Here is an 18283-nt window from a genome sequence, read left to right on the forward strand (position 1 = left end):
AATTTGCAGTCCTTTTCTTTAAGCCTCTTTTTGCACATTGCAGCATTCCTTTGCAGGTTACCTCCCCGAGTTGGATGAGAAGACAACACTCTCAAGAACAGTAAATAAGCTGCAGATGTTTGGCTAACTTTTTGTGCATCGATGAGGCTTTGTGGTTTTTGCTATTAACCCTGAAAACAGGCAAAGCTTATTCCAGTGTGCGTCTGTTCATGTTGGTGTTGTTAGGCCTGCGTGGGAGAAATAAGATACCTGATAATCAGTGGATGCAGGTACTTTCAGGTAAACAGAAGCACAGCTGAACCTCAATTTTATCCGCATGCCAGAATAAGGTCATGAGCAGTTTACATTGTAATGTTATATCAGCTACATGTAAAAAATGATGTGCCCATCAAATAATTTGTCTGGTATTACATTTCAAACCCTCAGTCATGATAAAAGTCCATCCTCTCCTACTTCTGCCTGCTCCACTTTTCAGAAAATGTGTGCTCAAACAGGCCGTTTGGAGATTTTCCCTTCATGACATCACAAAGGGCAGTAGCCCCTCCATCACTGTAAAATGAGATAAATACGTTAAATATCTCGTTATCCAGCTGTCAAAATAAAGACTTTTACTTTTATAGCTGACATTAGAGGGCAGTAATGCTCACATGGAGCCTTGAAGATGCAAAAGACAGAAGAAGAAAACAGTCGCGAACGCGGAAGTAAACCGGAAGTAAGGCGGGACTTCGTTGGGGCTGTAGTGTCCACATGTGAGTGTCCGCATGTGTTTCTAACGTCAGCAGAAAACAATACTGAATAATGATAACAGCTTGTTGAAGACTGTCTACTTCATGTGAGGAAATAAGGTAAAATATCTTCATATAATTTAGCTTCAGCTGCTTGGGCTAACATCGTTTATATCCGTTATGAACTTGTGTGCTGACGACAGTAGTAGATGTAACATTTGACTTGCTATGTTATTATATATTAGTCAGCTGATTACATAGATCTCCAACATCAAAACATGTATGAATAAAGCTTTTCAAAGTCTACAAATGCTGGTATTAAACTCACCCGTGAGTCATTTAGTTTAGTGTTTTTTAGTTATTTAGGTGTTACGGTGTAAAGAGTGACCGTGCTAACTGGTGACTTCTAGCCGAACGTGTCTGTGGTTGTCGTGGTTACAACAGAGGTTAATCAGAATCAGATTTGGCCAGTGATGCTCACAAGGTATTTGACTTTGACAGACTGTGCTGTCAATGACAACAACAAATACCTGCAGGGATGTGACCCTCACCTGCTGTCTCACCTGCTGTCTCACCCGCTGTCTCACCCGCTGCCTCACCTGCTGTCTCACCTGCTGTCTCACCCGCTGCCTCACCCGCTGCCTCACCTGCTGTCTCACCTGCTGTCTCATCTGCTGCCTCACCCGTTGCCTCACCTGCTGTCTCACCTGCTGTCTCACCTGCTGTCTCACCCGCTGTCTCACCCGCTGTCTCACCTGCTGTTTCACCCGCTGTCTCACCCGCTGTCTCACCCGCTGTCTCACCGGCTGTCTCACCGGCTGTCTCACCCGCTGCCTCACCCGTTGCCTCACCCGATGTCTCACCCGCTGTCTCACCCTCTGCCTCACCTGCTGTCTCACCCGCTGTCTCACCCACTGTCTCACCCGCTGTCTCACCTGCTGTCTCACCCGCTGTCTCACCTGCTGTCTCACCCGCTGTCTCATCTGCTGTCTCACCTGCTGCCTCACCTGCTGTCTCACCCGCTGTCTCACCCACTGTCTCACCTGCTGTGCCTCACCCGCTGTCTCACCTGCTGTCTCACCTGCTGTCTCACCCGCTGTCTCACCTGCTGACTCCTGACAGTCAGGAAGTTTGTGATCCACTGAGATGTTAAAGACTGAAAGTGTCCCTACTGCCTCTTTGTTTAGTTTTTCATTAAAGACACATAAAAGAAAAAAAACACATAAAGACATCCGTTAGGGAACTCTCTGTCTTCAACATCTGTTGTAACTATAACAACCACAGATGTATTTGCCTGAAAGTCTGCTGCCAACATGGTCACTCGTTGAACCACTTTTTTTTCCTTTTATTTGCTGTTTTTCAGACACTTGTAGAAAATGTTGAGTGAATCTGAGGCTGCAGAGCTGCTCTCCTTCCTGGGCCCTGGTACACGCCTTGATGTCAAAGGACAGGCCACAGGGTACATCCTGGGTCTGTCAGCACACAGGTAGGAGACTGAGGAAGAACGTGTAGCCTACTGTAATTTTTTAATGTAACACGGCAGCTTGTTTAAGTTCTCTGGTCTCCAACCTACCCAAAAGAGCACATGTCACTACGCTGTTCATCTCCCTCCACTGGCTCCCAGTTACTGCTCCCATCATATTTAAAACCCTGCTGCTCGCTTACAATACAGCATCAAAACGGCGCTTCCTTACCTGAATTCTCTCAGCCAGGTGTACACGCCTGCACTGAAGCTAGGCTTTACAGGTGAAAAGACAGGGTTGTTTGCTAATTTTAAGAAAAACAGAGTTAAAAATCAACATCGGGGTAAATGTACGCTGAATTGAGAAAGTTCTCAACACATCATATCTGGTCCGCTAGCTAGCCACTTCGCTTCAGCACACCACATACGTGTTCCTCCACCTGCAGCACACACTGAAAATACCAAAATATCCCTTTAAAGAAACACATGCTTGACATAACAGAAAATAAACACATGAACATCTGTCGGGGGGGGGGATGTCCCCCTCCTCCTCATGCTCTCAGCCTGGGTCAGTATCTTAAAGTTAACTAATGTATTCACTGTTTCCTGTTTGTTCTTTTTCAGTGATGGTTGCCGCTTCTTCCGCTCTAAACCAGACTTACTAAAGGCCATGTTCGCTCTCACGTCAGACCCCTCCATCGCCATAGTGAAGGACTGTTACCACGTCTTCATCAACCTGACAGCTGACGAGACTCTGCATCAGGTAATCGGTCTTCATTGAACATCCAATCCCAAATAAACACCCATGTACCTACTGAGCGACTGATAGTGAGAGGCTGTTGTCATAAATAGAACAATGCGCACAACTTAACTGAGATGTGTTGAATTTTTGATGAAGACAAACAAGTAGGAAGTAAGTGTTCTTGTTTGTGTCTCATTCAGGTTTTGGTGGCAGATGTCAACATTCTTCCAGTGTTGTTAAAAAACCTACAGGATCCAGAGTACCCGTTCTCTGATCAGATCTGCACCATCCTGTCCAACCTGAGCCGCCACAAGAAGACCTGCAAGACTGTGTTCAAGGTGGGTCTGAGTGACAGGTCTGGACATTTAACAGGAGAGGGGAAGAGAGTAAACCCTTTACAGGTCCACTAATCCTCTCTAAATCCAGTGCAGGATTCTGGGAGATAAAGAGTGTCTTTGCTGTTTCAGGTTCTCCAGGAGGGAGTCGGTCTGGCTCAGCTGGTCGAGATCTTCTGCACTGAAGGTTACAATAAAAAGGCCAAACTCCACTACCTGGGTCCTCTGCTGTCCAACCTGACCCAGCTGCCCGAGGCCAGAAACTACCTGCTGGACAAAGACAGGTGACTGATAACTGATGTCTAGACAGAGGGGAACATCTGTGCACCCTCATTTTTATATTAACAATGTCATATCGTACCATTTTTTGGAAAAAATGTGTCGATTTCTACAAATGTAAAATCAGAATCAGCTTGGTGGATGTAGCATCGCGCACGATCGCAGGCTCGCTGTCCACACTGCATCCGTTAAATGTTTAAGTCCCCGCTCTGTTTCTCCTTGCAATCAGTGTAACATCTGGTGCTTTTGTTTCAAAGGTTGACAAACTGAAGTGTGCTGCTTTGTATTGAGGAACTGCTTTGTCATGAGGTCATAATCTTTCATTTAAAGAAAAGGGTGGTATATTGTTCAGTAAATAGACCTTGTGAAGAGCTCTACTCTTTGAAAGACTTCTATATAAAAGTTAAGTAGTGACCAGCAAAGTTTGGCAAAGAGACTCGCGGTCTGTGGGTCAGTACTTCAAAACTTGTACAGTAAGCTGAAAGCTCAGCGACCGTACTGAAGCTAGTAGGAGTGCAAACTCCACAAAGTGAAAACAGACGGTACTAAAAGAGCGACACAGCAGCACTGAAACTGCACGTTGTAGACTTTGCAGAACTTAAAGACTAAAATCTCTGTGCGTCTTATATTCCCAAATTTTATGTTCAGTATTTCTCTCTGTATTCCAGATGTGTAGTCCAGAGGTTGCTGCACTTCACTCAGTTCCAGGGATCGGTGGTGAGGAGGGGCGGAGTCATCGGCACCCTGCGCAACTGTTGCTTTGAACACGGTAAGCACATTCTGTGTCTCATGTCGGGGGGAGCATCCTGTTGAAAGACCCCGCCTTCCTAGCCTGAGGAGACCAATCAGGCCACACTAAAAGGATTTCCTGTTTGCGTCACCAGCTGTCCCTGCCGTACCCTTTTGTTTCTTAGTGCTGCCCCTGGTCGCCTAGCAACCTCAACAGCTGCACCAGAAAAAGCTAATACAGCAAAGTCATGTAACTGTACCTATAGCTTTTAAGATAACTTTAAGTTTCAAGGCCGTTTTTTTACTTTTCTATCTGTTATTATTTGATTGAGTTGAAACCAGTTCCTTAAATTGTTTGCTGAAATAATTATAATTTGAGATAAATCAGAGATGCTTCACTCTGGATGTCCTCACTGAACTGCAGTCACCTGATTTCAACCTCTCTTCACTCTCTCCAGATCATCATGAGTGGTTACTTAGCGAGGCTGTGGACATCCTGCCCTTCCTCCTGCTGCCGCTGGCCGGTCCAGAGGAGCTGACAGACGAAGAGAATGAAGGTGAATGATTGTTTCTAAAAGATCAAGATTGTAGTAAATGAAGGGATTCATACGTTTGGTAGACATGAAGTGATCCACTAAGAAGCATTTCCTCCTGTGTGCCTGAGCTCTGTTGTTTGTCCAGAAATACTCCATGAGTCAGGCTGGTGCACTAGCAGACATTTCACTTCATTTAAATCAAACACATACATATTTTAGTTTGTTTTCCAACATAGCGTTGGCTCAAAACAACAGTCCCATCAAGATGTTTCATAATCTCTGTATGCCTCTCATTGCTGACAGCCGTGGCTGAAGGCAGTCTGATTGATGGGGTTGTTATGATTCAGTCCCATTCTTGTGATCAGAGTTATCAGGAAGGATTTTTTGAATTTATATAAGAATTTGGTGATCGGGGGTGCCTGTGGTTAATTGTGCACGCTCCATGGACGGAGTTTATAGTCCTTTAAGCAGGCGGCCCGGGTTCGTACCCTGCTCTCTCTCTCTCTTCTGTCATTCTGTGTGAAACAATGATTGATTCAAACTGCAACGTGACTGCTGGGCGGAGGTTACAACCACAGCTGTAATTAAAGTTCCCAATATGAACCTACATATTTGTGACAGAGTTGATGAATGTCTTCAGCTTGGGGGGCTGAGTGAGTGTGTAAGTCAGAAAGTATTGAGACACTAGACGTACTGGTTTGCTCAGATTCATGATTGAACAACATTTTGCTGATTGTCTGAATAACTCATCAGCGTCTCCACAGCTAAGAGTTACTCACTCACACTACTTTAGAAGAAGGATAAAGCACTGGAGAAAAACCATCTCATCTCAATGGGTTCCCCCTCACACAAATACATTTTAACATTTACATAAAGCAACAAAAAAAAGGGATTTTTACACCTTCTCACACTAACCCTCTCCTAAGATTTAGATCTCCCCTCATCTATTGACTCCTCTGAACATGTCACACTCAGTGAGGTAATCTCAAAATCTGCTAATAATGATGATGTATATCTGCTTTGTCCAAATCTGCAAATTTCTAAGAATCGGGGGACTGAAAAATCTTTTTCATTTTGCCACTTTTTAAGGTTCATTTTGGGGCTTTTTCTGCATTTATTTTAGAGACAGGACAGTGGATAGAGTCAGAAATCAGGGAAATAGATAGTGAGTAGGGAAGGACATGCAAGAAAAGAGCCAGAAAGGAGTCGGACTATTGCCTGGTGGGTGCGCTGATGTGGAGGTCGGACCAGGCCGTGCATGAATGCTGAAGGTTGGGGGAGCTCCGTCTACTTGAGAGCCTGTCTTCGGCTGCCATGACAAGTCCTCCTGAGCTTCTTACACACTGACAAAGAATGGTGGTGGGGGGGGGGGGGGTGTACAATCCTGAAGAATGTCTGAGACATGAGAGCTCAGGAGCTCCCATGCAAATAAACATTACCTGCAAAGTGTTCATGCACCTGCACATTAGAGAATATTTACATACTTCTAGCAAGGGCAGGTTTTTTTTAAAACATGAAAAGTAATCACAGCTACACAACCCTAATACTATGATTTCATGTCATGTCCAGGTCTGCCTGTGGACCTGCAGTACCTCCCGGAGGACAAAAAGAGAGAAGAAGACCCCGACATCAGGAAGATGCTGCTGGAAACACTCATACTGGTACGACACAACAAACACCCACAGCAGAAACACACACGCCTACACTCACGCTCCCTCATTAACCTCTGTGCTGTTTGTCTGTGTTGTGCAGCTCACAGCCACCAAAGCCGGCAGGACGACCCTCAGAGACAAGAACGTCTATCCCATCATCAGAGAGTTTCACCGCTGGGAGAAAGACGCCCACGTCGGAGCCGCCTGCGAGAAACTGGTCCAGGTAGAGACAAAAAAAAAATCATGCAACAAACCTTTAAAGCTGTCATGACGAACAGATGAACTTATTTCTGTCATTTAAAAAAAAAACAATAGATAAAAAAAAAAAACACATATAACCTGTTCAAGTGCACAGATGGTTAATGTAGAGTAAACTGAACTTTAACCTCTTTGATGAACCCGCCCTGCATTGAAACTGCCTTCATAGACTAAGTCTTTTAGGGCGCGGTCACACTGGCCATCCGTACCATGCTGTACCCAAGCACGATTGACCCCCCGCAGCGCCATTCCCCCGCTGGCCGGCGCGGCCCGCGGTCACACTACACAGGACTAACCGTGCCTAAGCACGATTACCTCTTGTACATAATGTCGTAATACAACACATGCACGCTTTATGTTATTATGAAGCGTGCTCAGTTTACAAACAGGTGGACGAGAGAGAGAGAGAAAAAGAGACGCACAGTTGAGTCCGCGTCTGCACATCAGAGAAAAACACAGAGCATGACAGCTACTTTACTGACTTTACTGCTTATTTTAAGCCATTTTAATCAGACACAGCAATAAATAAATTAATTGGTCTCCGATGTGCAGGCGTCCGCGCGGACACCTCTCTGAAGTGTGCCAGAGCCAAGGAAGTGTACCGTGCCTGAGCACGATACGGAGCGGTCACACTGGTCAAACGAACTGGACTTTAGCGTTGAAGCGTGCTCGGTACGAATGGCCAGTGTGACCGTGCCCTTAGTGTGGTGTACGTGATACTTATGACAACTTCTCTGCTCGTCCAGGTGCTGATCGGAGACGAGCCGGAGCAGGGGATGGAGAACCTGATGCAGGTGGAGATTCCTGAGGAAGTGCAGGAGAAACTGAAGGAGGCGGATATCAGAGAGCAACAGGAGCTGGAGACAGAGCAGGAGAGGATAAGACAGGAGGAGGAGGAGGAGAAGAGGAAGAAAAGAGAAGCAGAGGGGGCGGACAGAGAACAGGAAACTGGACTGATACGCTGAAGAACATGATTAGAGAAGTGTCAGTAAACTTTCCCGGCTTTTTCTGCTGCATTTGTCACTTTTCAGAAACAACTTTAAGACATCAGGGTGAGTTCATTACAGCTTTTTTAAAATACATGAAAGGACATTAAAGAGGAAGAACTGGCCATTGGTCCACAAAAGCAGCGGCGTCCCTGCTGAAGAGCTGTTGAGTGATGCTGAGGAGTGTTTGTGTTTCCTCACAGATGTCAGGGATGGATTTCTAAACTTCACTTATTGTTGAAACCTGAAATACTTCTGCGAGCATTCAAAAGTTTCATCATCTTCCTGCATTTGACTTTTGATGCATGATTCTAGGTTATAAAGGATGACATGACTGTACGCTTAGTTTCTTTTTGAGAATCGCTTCCCCTTCTCGGCCCAAAACTACGAAGGGAAGAACTCGTTTTAAAGGTCGATCTGACAGCAGAAGAGTCTCCGACACAGTTGATTTATTCTCACTGTTTCAGTTGTCATTATTTGTTTTAATGCTTCATGATTTAGATAAAACACTCATCATGTTCAAAAATGGTTCATAATCTTCTGCATCTCTTTTCTTTTACTGAATTAAATCCGTTGGTCTTGGAAAGGTTTGAGGGAGTGAAAGGAAAAACATTTCCTGTGATGATTTGGATGCTGAAGAGTCTCAGGTGTTCTTGAACATGTGAGACTTAATGTAAAATAAAAAAACACTAACTTGACTTAGTTTTATAATTTATAAAGCACATTTAAAAAAACAAGGTGCTGTACAATCATGTTCCTCTAACTCTAACATGTGTCTCTAGTCTGTCTACAAACCCCCCAATGATGAGAAAAGTCCATCTTCTCCATCTTTTCCCTGCTCCACTTTTCAGAAAATGTGTGCTCAAACAGGCCATTTGGAGATTTTCCCTACATGACATCACAAAGGGCAGTAACCCCTCCCCCAGGTGGGTGACACTCCCACAGCTAGGTGTTTGTTCTGTCCTCTGAGTCTGCCTTCTCACCGTAAACAATAGGACATGGAGCGAGAAAGCCCGAGCCACCCAAGCCCTTCCAGAGAGGGGGCGTGGCCAGACATAGCTCATTTACATATTTAAAGGTACAGACACAGAAACAGCCTGTTCTGAAATAGAGGGGTTTATAGACATGATCAAATACAGGATCCGAGTGGATTTAGAACAAGAGACTTCACACACATGTTTTGAGGAGCTCTGATACTTATTTAAACTGGTTGAAGAGGAGGAGAATATGTGACCTTTAAAGTAAATATCACAGTAAATCATTAACCCATACATATTGCTCCATTGTCACTAACTAATATCTTTGCATGCAAAGCAGGTCAATAAAATCTTGCAGGGTAGAACAACTTAACATCATCATTCATATGATGAGATTGCACAGATTGTGTAATATAGCTTAATTAAATGTTCTCCTGAGCTCTGGACAAAGTGTTTATTGAACTGTCCTCAGCACGGTCGGTTTGAGCTTTTGATTCTTTGATTCTGACCTGGCGCCAGTGACCGGCTCGGTTAGACTCAGGTTAGAACCATCGTACGATCTAATAAATATCTCAGCACAAAGCGAGACAGTGTGCGGGAGCCTTTCTTACAGTTTTACACTCCTCCAACATTCATGTGTGCAGAGATTTTCTTTTTAAGTGTTTCTCTAACAGTTTGCAGGGTAAAATGGACTCCTTTAAACTAAGATTTCTCTCCTGTAGTTTAAAAATGCTATCAGTTCTCTTATTTGTTGTGTATGATGTGTTTCCACCTCCTAATCAAACCACTCTTTACTCATGTATGAAATAATCATGAATCTCCTGAGCCCATCATCATCATACCGCCTTATACTTTATGCCGTTTGATTGCATAAGAAAATATATTTTTTTTATTTAAATGACACCGTTTGACCAGAAGGGGGCATCAGAGCATTCACACTTTTCTTTTCTGTTCTCCAAAAACCACCGACTCACTGAACCTCGGCTCGGCTCTCTGCATGAGTTCACTCTCCAGTTGAAAATAAACAGAAGAAGACTTAAAGAGTGTCTCAGACAGACTCGAGTATCTTACAGGGTTAGCTCCCATCTAAACTTGAAATTCACGTCTTCTTAAAGTGTTTGTAGTTTTGACTTTACCCTCATTAACTCAAGAGACCTCAGATTGAAACACATGAGAAGTGTTTTATTAGTCAGCTGTAATTATCTTTAACATTTACAGTGTGACGCACAAACTAAAACCAGGAACTTAAACGTGTGTGTGTGTGTGTGTGTGTGTGTGTGTGTGTGTGTGTGTGTGTGTGTGTGTGTGTGTGTGTGTGTGTGTGTGTGTGTGTGTGTGTGTGTGTGTGTGTGTGTGTGTGTGTGTGTGTGTGTGTGTGTGTGTGTGTGTGTGTGTGTGTGTGTGTGTGTGTGTGTGTGTGTGTGTGTGTGTGTGTGTGTGTGTGTGTGTGTGTGTGTGTGTGTGTGTGTGTGTGTGTGTGTGTGTGTGTGTGTGTGTGTGTGTGTGTGTGTGTGTGTGTGTGTGTGTGTGTGTGTGTGTGTGTGTGTGTGTGTGTGTGTGTGTGTGTGTGTGTGTGTGTGTGTGTGTGTGTGTGTGTGTGTGTGTGTGTGTGTGTGTGTGTGTGTGTGTGTGTGTGTGTGTGTGTGTGTGTGTGTGTGTGTGTGTGTGTGTGTGTGTGTGTTGCCTCTGTGAGGACTGTGTTGAGTTTAAACCCCCCGGACCAGAAGTAAAGATATTTAATGTAAAGTCACAACAGTTTTCAAAGTGAAGAGGATGTTTGAAGCTGAAGACATTAGTAGAAAGAGGGGATTCCTCTTGAGAAGAGAGGTTTTTTTTGAGAAATTAAACAAAAATGAGGGGACAACACTTCACCTTTTAACAGCATTTTTGTACATGAGGACATTAATTCCTTTCTCCACGTCTTTAAGGAGCTGCTTGAGGATTTAGACGTGACGTTTTTAAGGTTATAAAAAGGTTTAGTTTAAGTGAAAGCAGCTATTGAAAGGCTTACTCTGCTAATGTGCAAATCAATAACCTTTCTGTGTGTGTCAGCAGATTAGAGTTAACAGTATTAGTATAGGAGTAGTTCTCATTAGAGCATTGTGGTTTGGCTAATTTAAATGTTTTGTGAAAACTTCCCAAACATTTGATCATTTTTTACTTTAAATCTTTGTCAAAAATGTTCCTGAAACTGTCATGTCAATCGAGTCAAAATGTCATGTGCTCTCACAGGAATGCACATTTAATTCACAGAGGCTTATAAAGGTCGAGCAGTGTGTTCGACTGTGCGCAGACCAGGTGTTTCTTTATCAGCGTCTCGGTGAGTTTTTCCACCTCGACACAAGGTCAAACAGTCCCCAGAAAAAACACACTACTTACATGAACGAGCACAGGGGTGGAAAAAGATTCAGCTCAGTGCAACAGGAGTTAATTTGTCTTTCAAAGTTCAGTGGGAAGTTATCCTCCCTTCAAACAGGGAACACAAACAACAATCAAGCACCTCCTCAGTTAAACATTAATCCTCCGTAGTTACCAAACAGAGAACAGTGTCAGAGGTTCGGCTTCTCACTGTGTTTGCAGAAAGTCTTAGGGGTGTGAATTTATCTTGTTCGGCTCAGGAAGCATGTCAAAACAATTTCTATCGAGTTAAAATCAAAGAAGCCCCTTCATTCTTTTTTTCCCCCCCTGAGATATGAATCTAAAAAAACCTGGTTTATATAATTCATAATTTAGGCCGCGTCAGGAGAGCACCTTCATGAGTACATGTTGAGACCTGTACTCATCAGAGGCGGACTACAGGAAGTAAAAGAAAGAAGACTTGTGTGCTTTCAGCGTCGTTGTGCTGTTGAGAAGCTGGGCAGGTTTTTTTTCTGTGTGGGTCTCAGCCAGCCAATCACACGCTGAGGTTTCCTGTTTCACTTCCTGGAGTGTTTCCTCAGAGCAAACGCACACACACACACACACACACGCACGCACACGCACACGCAGGACGTGACAGACATGTCCGACACTCCAACTGTGGCGTTGGCCGTGCTGTCAGACGGTACAGCTGGCGTTCCTTTAACAACAGCTGGAAGTGAATGAAGTGAACACATGATGATACTATCCCTTTATGTTTCTTAGAACCTGAGTTATGGCTGACTTTATGAAAGGCTTTTACATGAGCTCATAAGATATGATGCAAATGTTACTTTATTGAACAGCTTATCACTGACTGCAACCTTCCCCTCTGACACTCTGAAGGTACTATAATAGTAAGAGAATTTACAAATGATTTCTTTAAGCAATTACTTATTTTTCTTGCAGCTTAAACAATGGCCTGCACTCCCCTGTTTATTACAGGTAACCAGGAGACGTCCTGGTAGCTCAGCTGGTTTGAATGTGTACCCAGAGGAGCTGCTTGTCAACAGACAAAGAAGGCAACTGCTTGGGGCCCCAGACCAGTAGGGGGCCCCCTGAGTGCTCACGAATGAAAAACCAAAGCAGTGGCCCAAAATGTGCCAATTCTGCAATGACAGTATGAAACCTCCCTAAAGGTAGGGGTGGTGGTCACCAGAGGCCCCATGATGTGATATTAACACGATACGATTCTATTGCGTTCTAAACATTTTGCGATATGCTGAGAATTGTGACACAATATCTTATTTCTACACAATGTGAGTCAAGCTCACAGACTGTCCAGCACTGTGATCAAAGTCAAACCCAGTAATGAGGCTGCATGCACCTCACAATCTGAACTGTTGGTATTTCAGTCTAATCGAACTTTAACATGAAATCTTTACAATGCAACTTGTTCAAAATGAATCGCACAACCCATTCAGCAGTTAAAAATTTAAAAAGAATATCATAGTAAAAATGTATTCAATTTAAATTGGTACTTGGCCGCCATGACACGATATAATATCGCCACACAAAATATGCTATATAATATAAATAATACTATGCTGTTTCGATTTTTTGGGATGGAGTCACAATCCAGTCATTGATGTGAAGCTTTTGAAAACATAAAAATGGTTTTATAAAGGGCCTCAGATGAAAGTGTGACCACCACCCCTCTCTAATAAAACACACACAGTATTCACTTTTTAACCATTTCGAGGCCTTCTATCATTCTCCCAACCTCTTGGGCCGTAAAATTAATTTCCACAAACTGCAGTTCTTCAAATGACCACTAGAGGCCGGCAGCTAAAGAGAGCCAATCCCCATACAGCCCTATGTTAAAATATTGAACTTCAAAGATAAATTACTTCCCAATGAACTCATTTGTGACATATAAGATTGATTTTTATGCATCTCATTATTTAAATCTATAAACCTTTAAATGATTATGTAATCGGGGAAGTTGGCTGCTTTGATTGTCGGGTGAGTGAAACTAGCTTTCAGCAAGGTCTTCACTCCAGTCGATGTGAGCCTCTTAACCCAACATCCCACGTATTCATCCTCTTTTGCAGAAATGGTCTCTTCCAGACCAAAACAAACAAGATGGCGACATCCAAAATGCCTAATTAGACAGTTCAAAATGTTGGCTTTCAGACCAGTTGGTGATCGTGTCCTCTTCTTTTATACGATGCGTGGTTTTCTCAGATTTAGTGCAGCCCTGCATCATGTTTTCTCCTCAACAAAACGCATCCATGAGGGTATTTTATCATGTTTTGTGTATCTTTTGAAGCATCCAGTGGGATACTTTTATTGTTCTTCTGCTGTGTCCAAGTCTACCGATGTTTCTCTCACTGTCAAGCCTGAGTCTCTCTCACACTGCTCTCCGAATCCAAGCTAATCACACACAGCCAGTGGAATCTGTGTGTGTGTGTGCGTGTGTGTGTGTGTGTGTCTACATGTGTACCTTGAGGGGATTGTCAGTCCTGTGAAACATTCACCACGCTGCTGAGAGGATATCAACTCTTCTTCTCTTCTTTCTCATCTTTTGAATTGAGCTTGTGTGAGTGTGTGTATAAGTGTTTTTGTGTATTTGTATGTGTGTGTATTTATGTATTTGTGTATTTGTGTGTGTGTGTGTTGGTTTGTGTGCAGAGAAAGATTTCAGGTCAGTGGAGCAGCAAGAAACAGAGCAACACTCACAGACTGTCGTAAGGAAACGGCTGCCATATTGAAGCCTGCAGGCTGGTTTAAGAAATGTGAGTGGAACATGATCACTGAGTAAAGACTGTGTCACAAACCTTATATCCAACAAAAACCTGACAAATAAAACAAATTACTCTCTTAAATACATGGTTAGTGTTTTTATTTTTTAGGTTAAAATAGGTTTATTTGGGAGCTTTTATTTAGAAATAGGACAGTCGATAGAATTGAAAAATCAGGGAGAGAGAGACAGTGGGGAATGACACGCTGAAAAAGAGCCACGGGTCAGATTGGAACTACAGCCTCTGTACATGGGGCGTGCAAACTAATAGGCCACCAGCGCCCAAGATGGTTAGTGTTTAAAAAACGTATCCGTCTTGTGTCTGTTTTCAGAGCAGAACACTGGTCCTGGAGACACAGTTAGCTTAGCTTAGCCTAGCATCAAAACTGGAAGCTTTTATCCAAAGTGACGTACATCAGAGAGTAAGTACATCACAAGCAAGGATCTAGAAAAAGGGGAACAATGTCAGTAAGAGCAAACGATCAGCTTTGAGTCCGATTGGACACACAGGTGCTGACAGGAAGTGACCAGAGGCAAAGCACAACATTGACGGCAGTTCTTGAGAGCTCTAATCAGTATAGAAACCATCTTATAAGTCATCGTTATCAAACAAAAACCATCGTCATTACCATCATCATCAATAATATGGAGACCATCATCATTAAGTTAGTAGGTATTCATAAAGAGCTGGGTCTTTAGCTTTTTCTTAAAGGAGCAGAGGGACTCTGCAGATCGAATGGAGTTTGGAAGTTCATTCCACCACCGGGGGGCGACAGAGGTGAAGAGTCTAGTCAGAGACTTAGGACCCTGTTGTGAAGGTCGGATCAGACGCCTTTCATTGGCAGAGCGTAGTGGGCGGGAGGGAGTGTAGACCTGGACGAGAGAGTTAAAGTGAGGAGGAGCTGTTTTTGTCGCCCATTTGTAAGCGAGCAGCAGAGTTTTAAATTTGATGCGAGCAGTAACTGGGAGCCAGTGTAAGGAGATGAACAGCGGAGTGACATGTGCTCTTTTAGGTAGGTTGAAGACCACCTATAAAGCGCACTAAGCGAGTAACACTTTGTTGAGTACAAAACCTGAAAAGAAGTGAAACGAACATGTGCCTTTATTAGCTTCAGTACCTCTCCTGGTTATAACTGCAACCTGTTACACTATAAAACACCTGAGCAGACGTGTTTGACTGAAGTAATACAACATGGTTGATCTTTAATTTATGAATCAGTTGTGATTTAACATACTCTGTTTAGTTCTGTCGTAGATGTGTGAGAGATGAGCAGCCGCAGAGTTTTTCTGCTGCTGGTTCACTGACTGCACTCGTGAAAATACAACCAGTGATTTGAGATTCATTTAAAAAGAAGTTTGAATACTTCAGTTTATTTTTTAAAAGCGAGTACTCCAATAATTCAACTCAAGTTATAATTAGACTGAGCAAATGTCACTTGTATTGGAGTCATATTTATTAAAGGAGTTTCTAAACTTTGACTCAAATATTGTCCACCGCTGGGAAGATGATAAAAATTTGTTTTAAAAAAGGTTGTTGCTTAAGGTGCTTAAATACTTCATATAACCTCAGATATATTTGTAGCCAGGTGATAAAATAGGAATAAATATTTGTTTTGATAAACTGATAGATGGGCTACATATTATTCTGAACTTTTAAACTCTGATAGTAAAGTTACACCAACATCAGTCAGTCTGGTCCAGAATCTGAATCTTTATACAATAAATTCTGTTTCTTTAACCTCACAGTATTTGGGATTGAAACTTCTCATCCAAAGCAGGAAACTCGAGATCACATGAAAACAAGAGTTCAGAGTTGGAGCCTCTCTGCTGGTTTGTCATGCTGCTTTTCACTGCTGTCAATCATCCTGTTTTTCTGACTCCTGATTGGCTGGCTTGTGTACTCAACAGAGAAGCCTCCGCCCACCCAGAGCAGAGCGGCTGTACTTTTCCACTCCAAACTGAGATAGCATCCAACTCCATCCACTCCTCCAACTCCTCCTCCTCCTCCTTCTCCATCACTTCATCTATTCATAACACACACGCGCTTCCCCCATCCCCAAACACACATGGCACACACACACACACACACACACACACACACACACACTCTCACTGAAGCAACAGAGTTTTTTGGTTGTATTCAGAATCACAACAGCAGAAGTTCCTCCCTGATTGGTTCTGACTTCTGGTACAAAAACAAACCCCAGTGTGCTTCGTTTCACTGTGGTTTTTCATTTGATATGTTTTGAAAAGTTTAAACAAACTAAAATCATTTGCATCAGACTCTGTTTTCTGTTTTTCTGGCCTTTTTGCTTCATAAATCGTTTTGTTTTTACATCCACATTTAAAACGCTGTTCCAATAACTGAATGTTTTCAAACTTTCCATGTTTGTCATTGGGTTGCTGTCGGTTATGCACGTAGATCACTTAACAAATCTGACTTTAAAAAGTGCTACAGAGAGAGTTCTTATTACATTCTGTCATAATAATAATAATACAAATAATCTTTATGTATAAACTAACTTTACAAAGTGCTTCTCAAGAATAAAACAAAGCACATCAAGCAAAGACTCATAAATCACAGAATAACCAACAACAGGACAGTCCAGGGAAATTTAGGAAATGCTCTCTGGTAGAAGCAGGGGCATGTCCAGAGTTTCCACTCCAGCTCTGCAAAGACCATTTAATTCACCAAGTAGTCAATTCAGGTGCCTTTGCTCGTCAAAACAGTGGGAGAGCAACTGTGTGTAATGGTGCATTCATAGTGGTGTAGGACACATCGGGAAAATGAGTTTCCGGGTTGTAAAATGCACATGAACGCCTGCTCAAGTCGGAACAACAACTCGGAAACTTGGGAAAAGAATTAGGTGCCCGACTTCCTGAATTGATGTCATATTCGTCATCACATGGGGGGCAAAATATGTTAACGTTAAAAAAATGTTATGAATTCAAGTATCGCACATCAACTTTTTTTTTTTTTTTTTAAGATTTATTTTTGGGCTTTTTGTGCCTTTAATGAAGTCAGAAATCAGGGAGAGATAGTGGGGAATGACATGCGGGAAAGGAGCCACAGGTGGGATTCAAACATGGGCCGCCTGCTTGGAGGACCATGGCCTCCATGCTTGGGGCACGTGCACTAACCACTCCGCCACCAGCTCCCCTCCACATCAACTTTTTGCTAAAATATAACTCATAACAGAGACATTCACACATCTTCTTCGTAGCATCAACGCTTTATTTTTGTATTTGTTACAACACTCCAACTTTCCAAACTGATGTGAACACACTGAAGTCGGAAGAACGACTTCCAAACTCGGAAACTGGGACCATCCCAGGAGCACATGAATGCAGCATAAGCATGTAAAAAGTCCAATTTGTTTACACAAGCAACAGTTTGGTTACGTCTGCCATCGCACAAATCTAATGTAAACAAAAGTGACAGCGTCCCACAATGACGTCAAACGAGTGAAGAAACCGTCGCACAGTGTGACGTTACAAACCCAAAATTCAGTTTTTCCTCGTATACACATAAACACCTTAAAGTGAGTTTCTGAAAATCTTCACCCTGGAAGGAGTTTTCCAAAATGCTCGAGTGTGAAGGCCAAAATGCACAGAAAACGCTACATTTAAAAAATACCTGTTTACGTAATGACTGGGCATTAATGGCTGTAAAAAGATAGTAAAGTCGATTAGGCCCAATCATAGAACCTGGTCAGACAGTTACTGAGTAATAATGAACACTTATTAGATATTAATATCTCTGTTGAATAAACTGTAAGTCGTACTTTAACCTCGAAAATATTTGAAAACACATGCCCACTGGTGCAGCGGCCTCTTCACATGCTGAGAGTTACATCAGCATGTTAAAGGCATTTAATCAGCGATTAGATGCACCTGGTGAGGTAAACACATGTAGAGGGACTCGACATGGATGTCTTACTCTACACTGAAAAAAAAATTCAAGATGGACTGAAATGTCTGCATGAATATTTTTTGTCTTTTCAGCCCACCTATCATTCAATGATAATATTCATTCATTCAGTGTTTGCAGAAAATTACTCTGTTTTCTCCTCAGCTTGAGAAACACTTCATCCTGTTAAAAGTCCTCCTCACTGCTCCTCACAGTTTGACACTTTAGCAGCTCTCTTTTGTGAATAACTTTGGTCCTTACAAAGCTCGAGTCCTAACTTTAAGTGTAAATTCAAAAAAATTTCACGATTCTAAGAGTTATGTCAGAATTTTGTCACGAGGAGCATTTCTTTGATTTTAGGAAGCTTTGTGAATACGGCTCCAGGTCCGAATGACACTAAAAATAATCTAAGGTCAATGTGTCAGTTGTGTAAACATGTCTCATACAACAGTATCAGCTCTTTATCCTTTTGTGCATCATTATCCTAACAGAATTATTTATTTTGGCATTTTGTTTCTGGGTTTTGCCATCTGGACAGCTGATTTAAGAAAA

At 42.7% G+C, this 18283-nt stretch overlaps 2 protein-coding genes across 2 annotated transcripts; both read left to right on the forward strand.

The window, feature by feature from the left end:
* The first annotated feature begins 692 nt into the window (after positions 1-692).
* hgh1 (HGH1 homolog (S. cerevisiae)) lies at positions 693-8400 on the forward strand. Its single transcript, XM_061041273.1, has 10 exons — positions 693-845; positions 2089-2211; positions 2812-2950; positions 3130-3267; positions 3397-3548; positions 4212-4312; positions 4731-4829; positions 6378-6469; positions 6561-6683; positions 7465-8400. The coding sequence occupies exons 2-10, from the start codon at positions 2102-2104 to the stop codon at positions 7681-7683; spliced, it is 1173 nt and encodes a 390-aa protein (XP_060897256.1). The 5' UTR covers positions 693-845; positions 2089-2101; the 3' UTR covers positions 7684-8400.
* On the forward strand, positions 1199-1837 carry LOC132977240 (uncharacterized histidine-rich protein DDB_G0274557-like). The gene has a single exon (XM_061041708.1). It carries the CDS (start codon positions 1199-1201, stop codon positions 1835-1837), a length of 639 nt encoding a protein of 212 aa, XP_060897691.1.
* Positions 8401-18283: the final 9883 nt, after the last annotated feature.

This window comes from Labrus mixtus, chromosome 7 (assembly GCF_963584025.1).
Source record: "Labrus mixtus chromosome 7, fLabMix1.1, whole genome shotgun sequence".
NCBI lineage: Eukaryota > Metazoa > Chordata > Actinopteri > Labriformes > Labridae > Labrus > Labrus mixtus.

Excerpts from the sequence above, each read along its gene's own strand:
- hgh1 (XM_061041273.1), top strand. The coding sequence starts at position 2,102 with ATGTTGAGTGAATCTGAGGCTGCAGAGCTGCTCTCCTTCCTGGGCCCT. Across the intron at positions 3,549-4,211 it reads TACCTGCTGGACAAAGACAG|ATGTGTAGTCCAGAGGTTGC; the intron begins GTGACTGATAAC and ends TCTGTATTCCAG. Across the intron at positions 6,684-7,464 it reads CCTGCGAGAAACTGGTCCAG|GTGCTGATCGGAGACGAGCC; the intron begins GTAGAGACAAAA and ends CTGCTCGTCCAG.
- LOC132977240 (XM_061041708.1), top strand. The coding sequence starts at position 1,199 with ATGCTCACAAGGTATTTGACTTTGACAGACTGTGCTGTCAATGACAAC.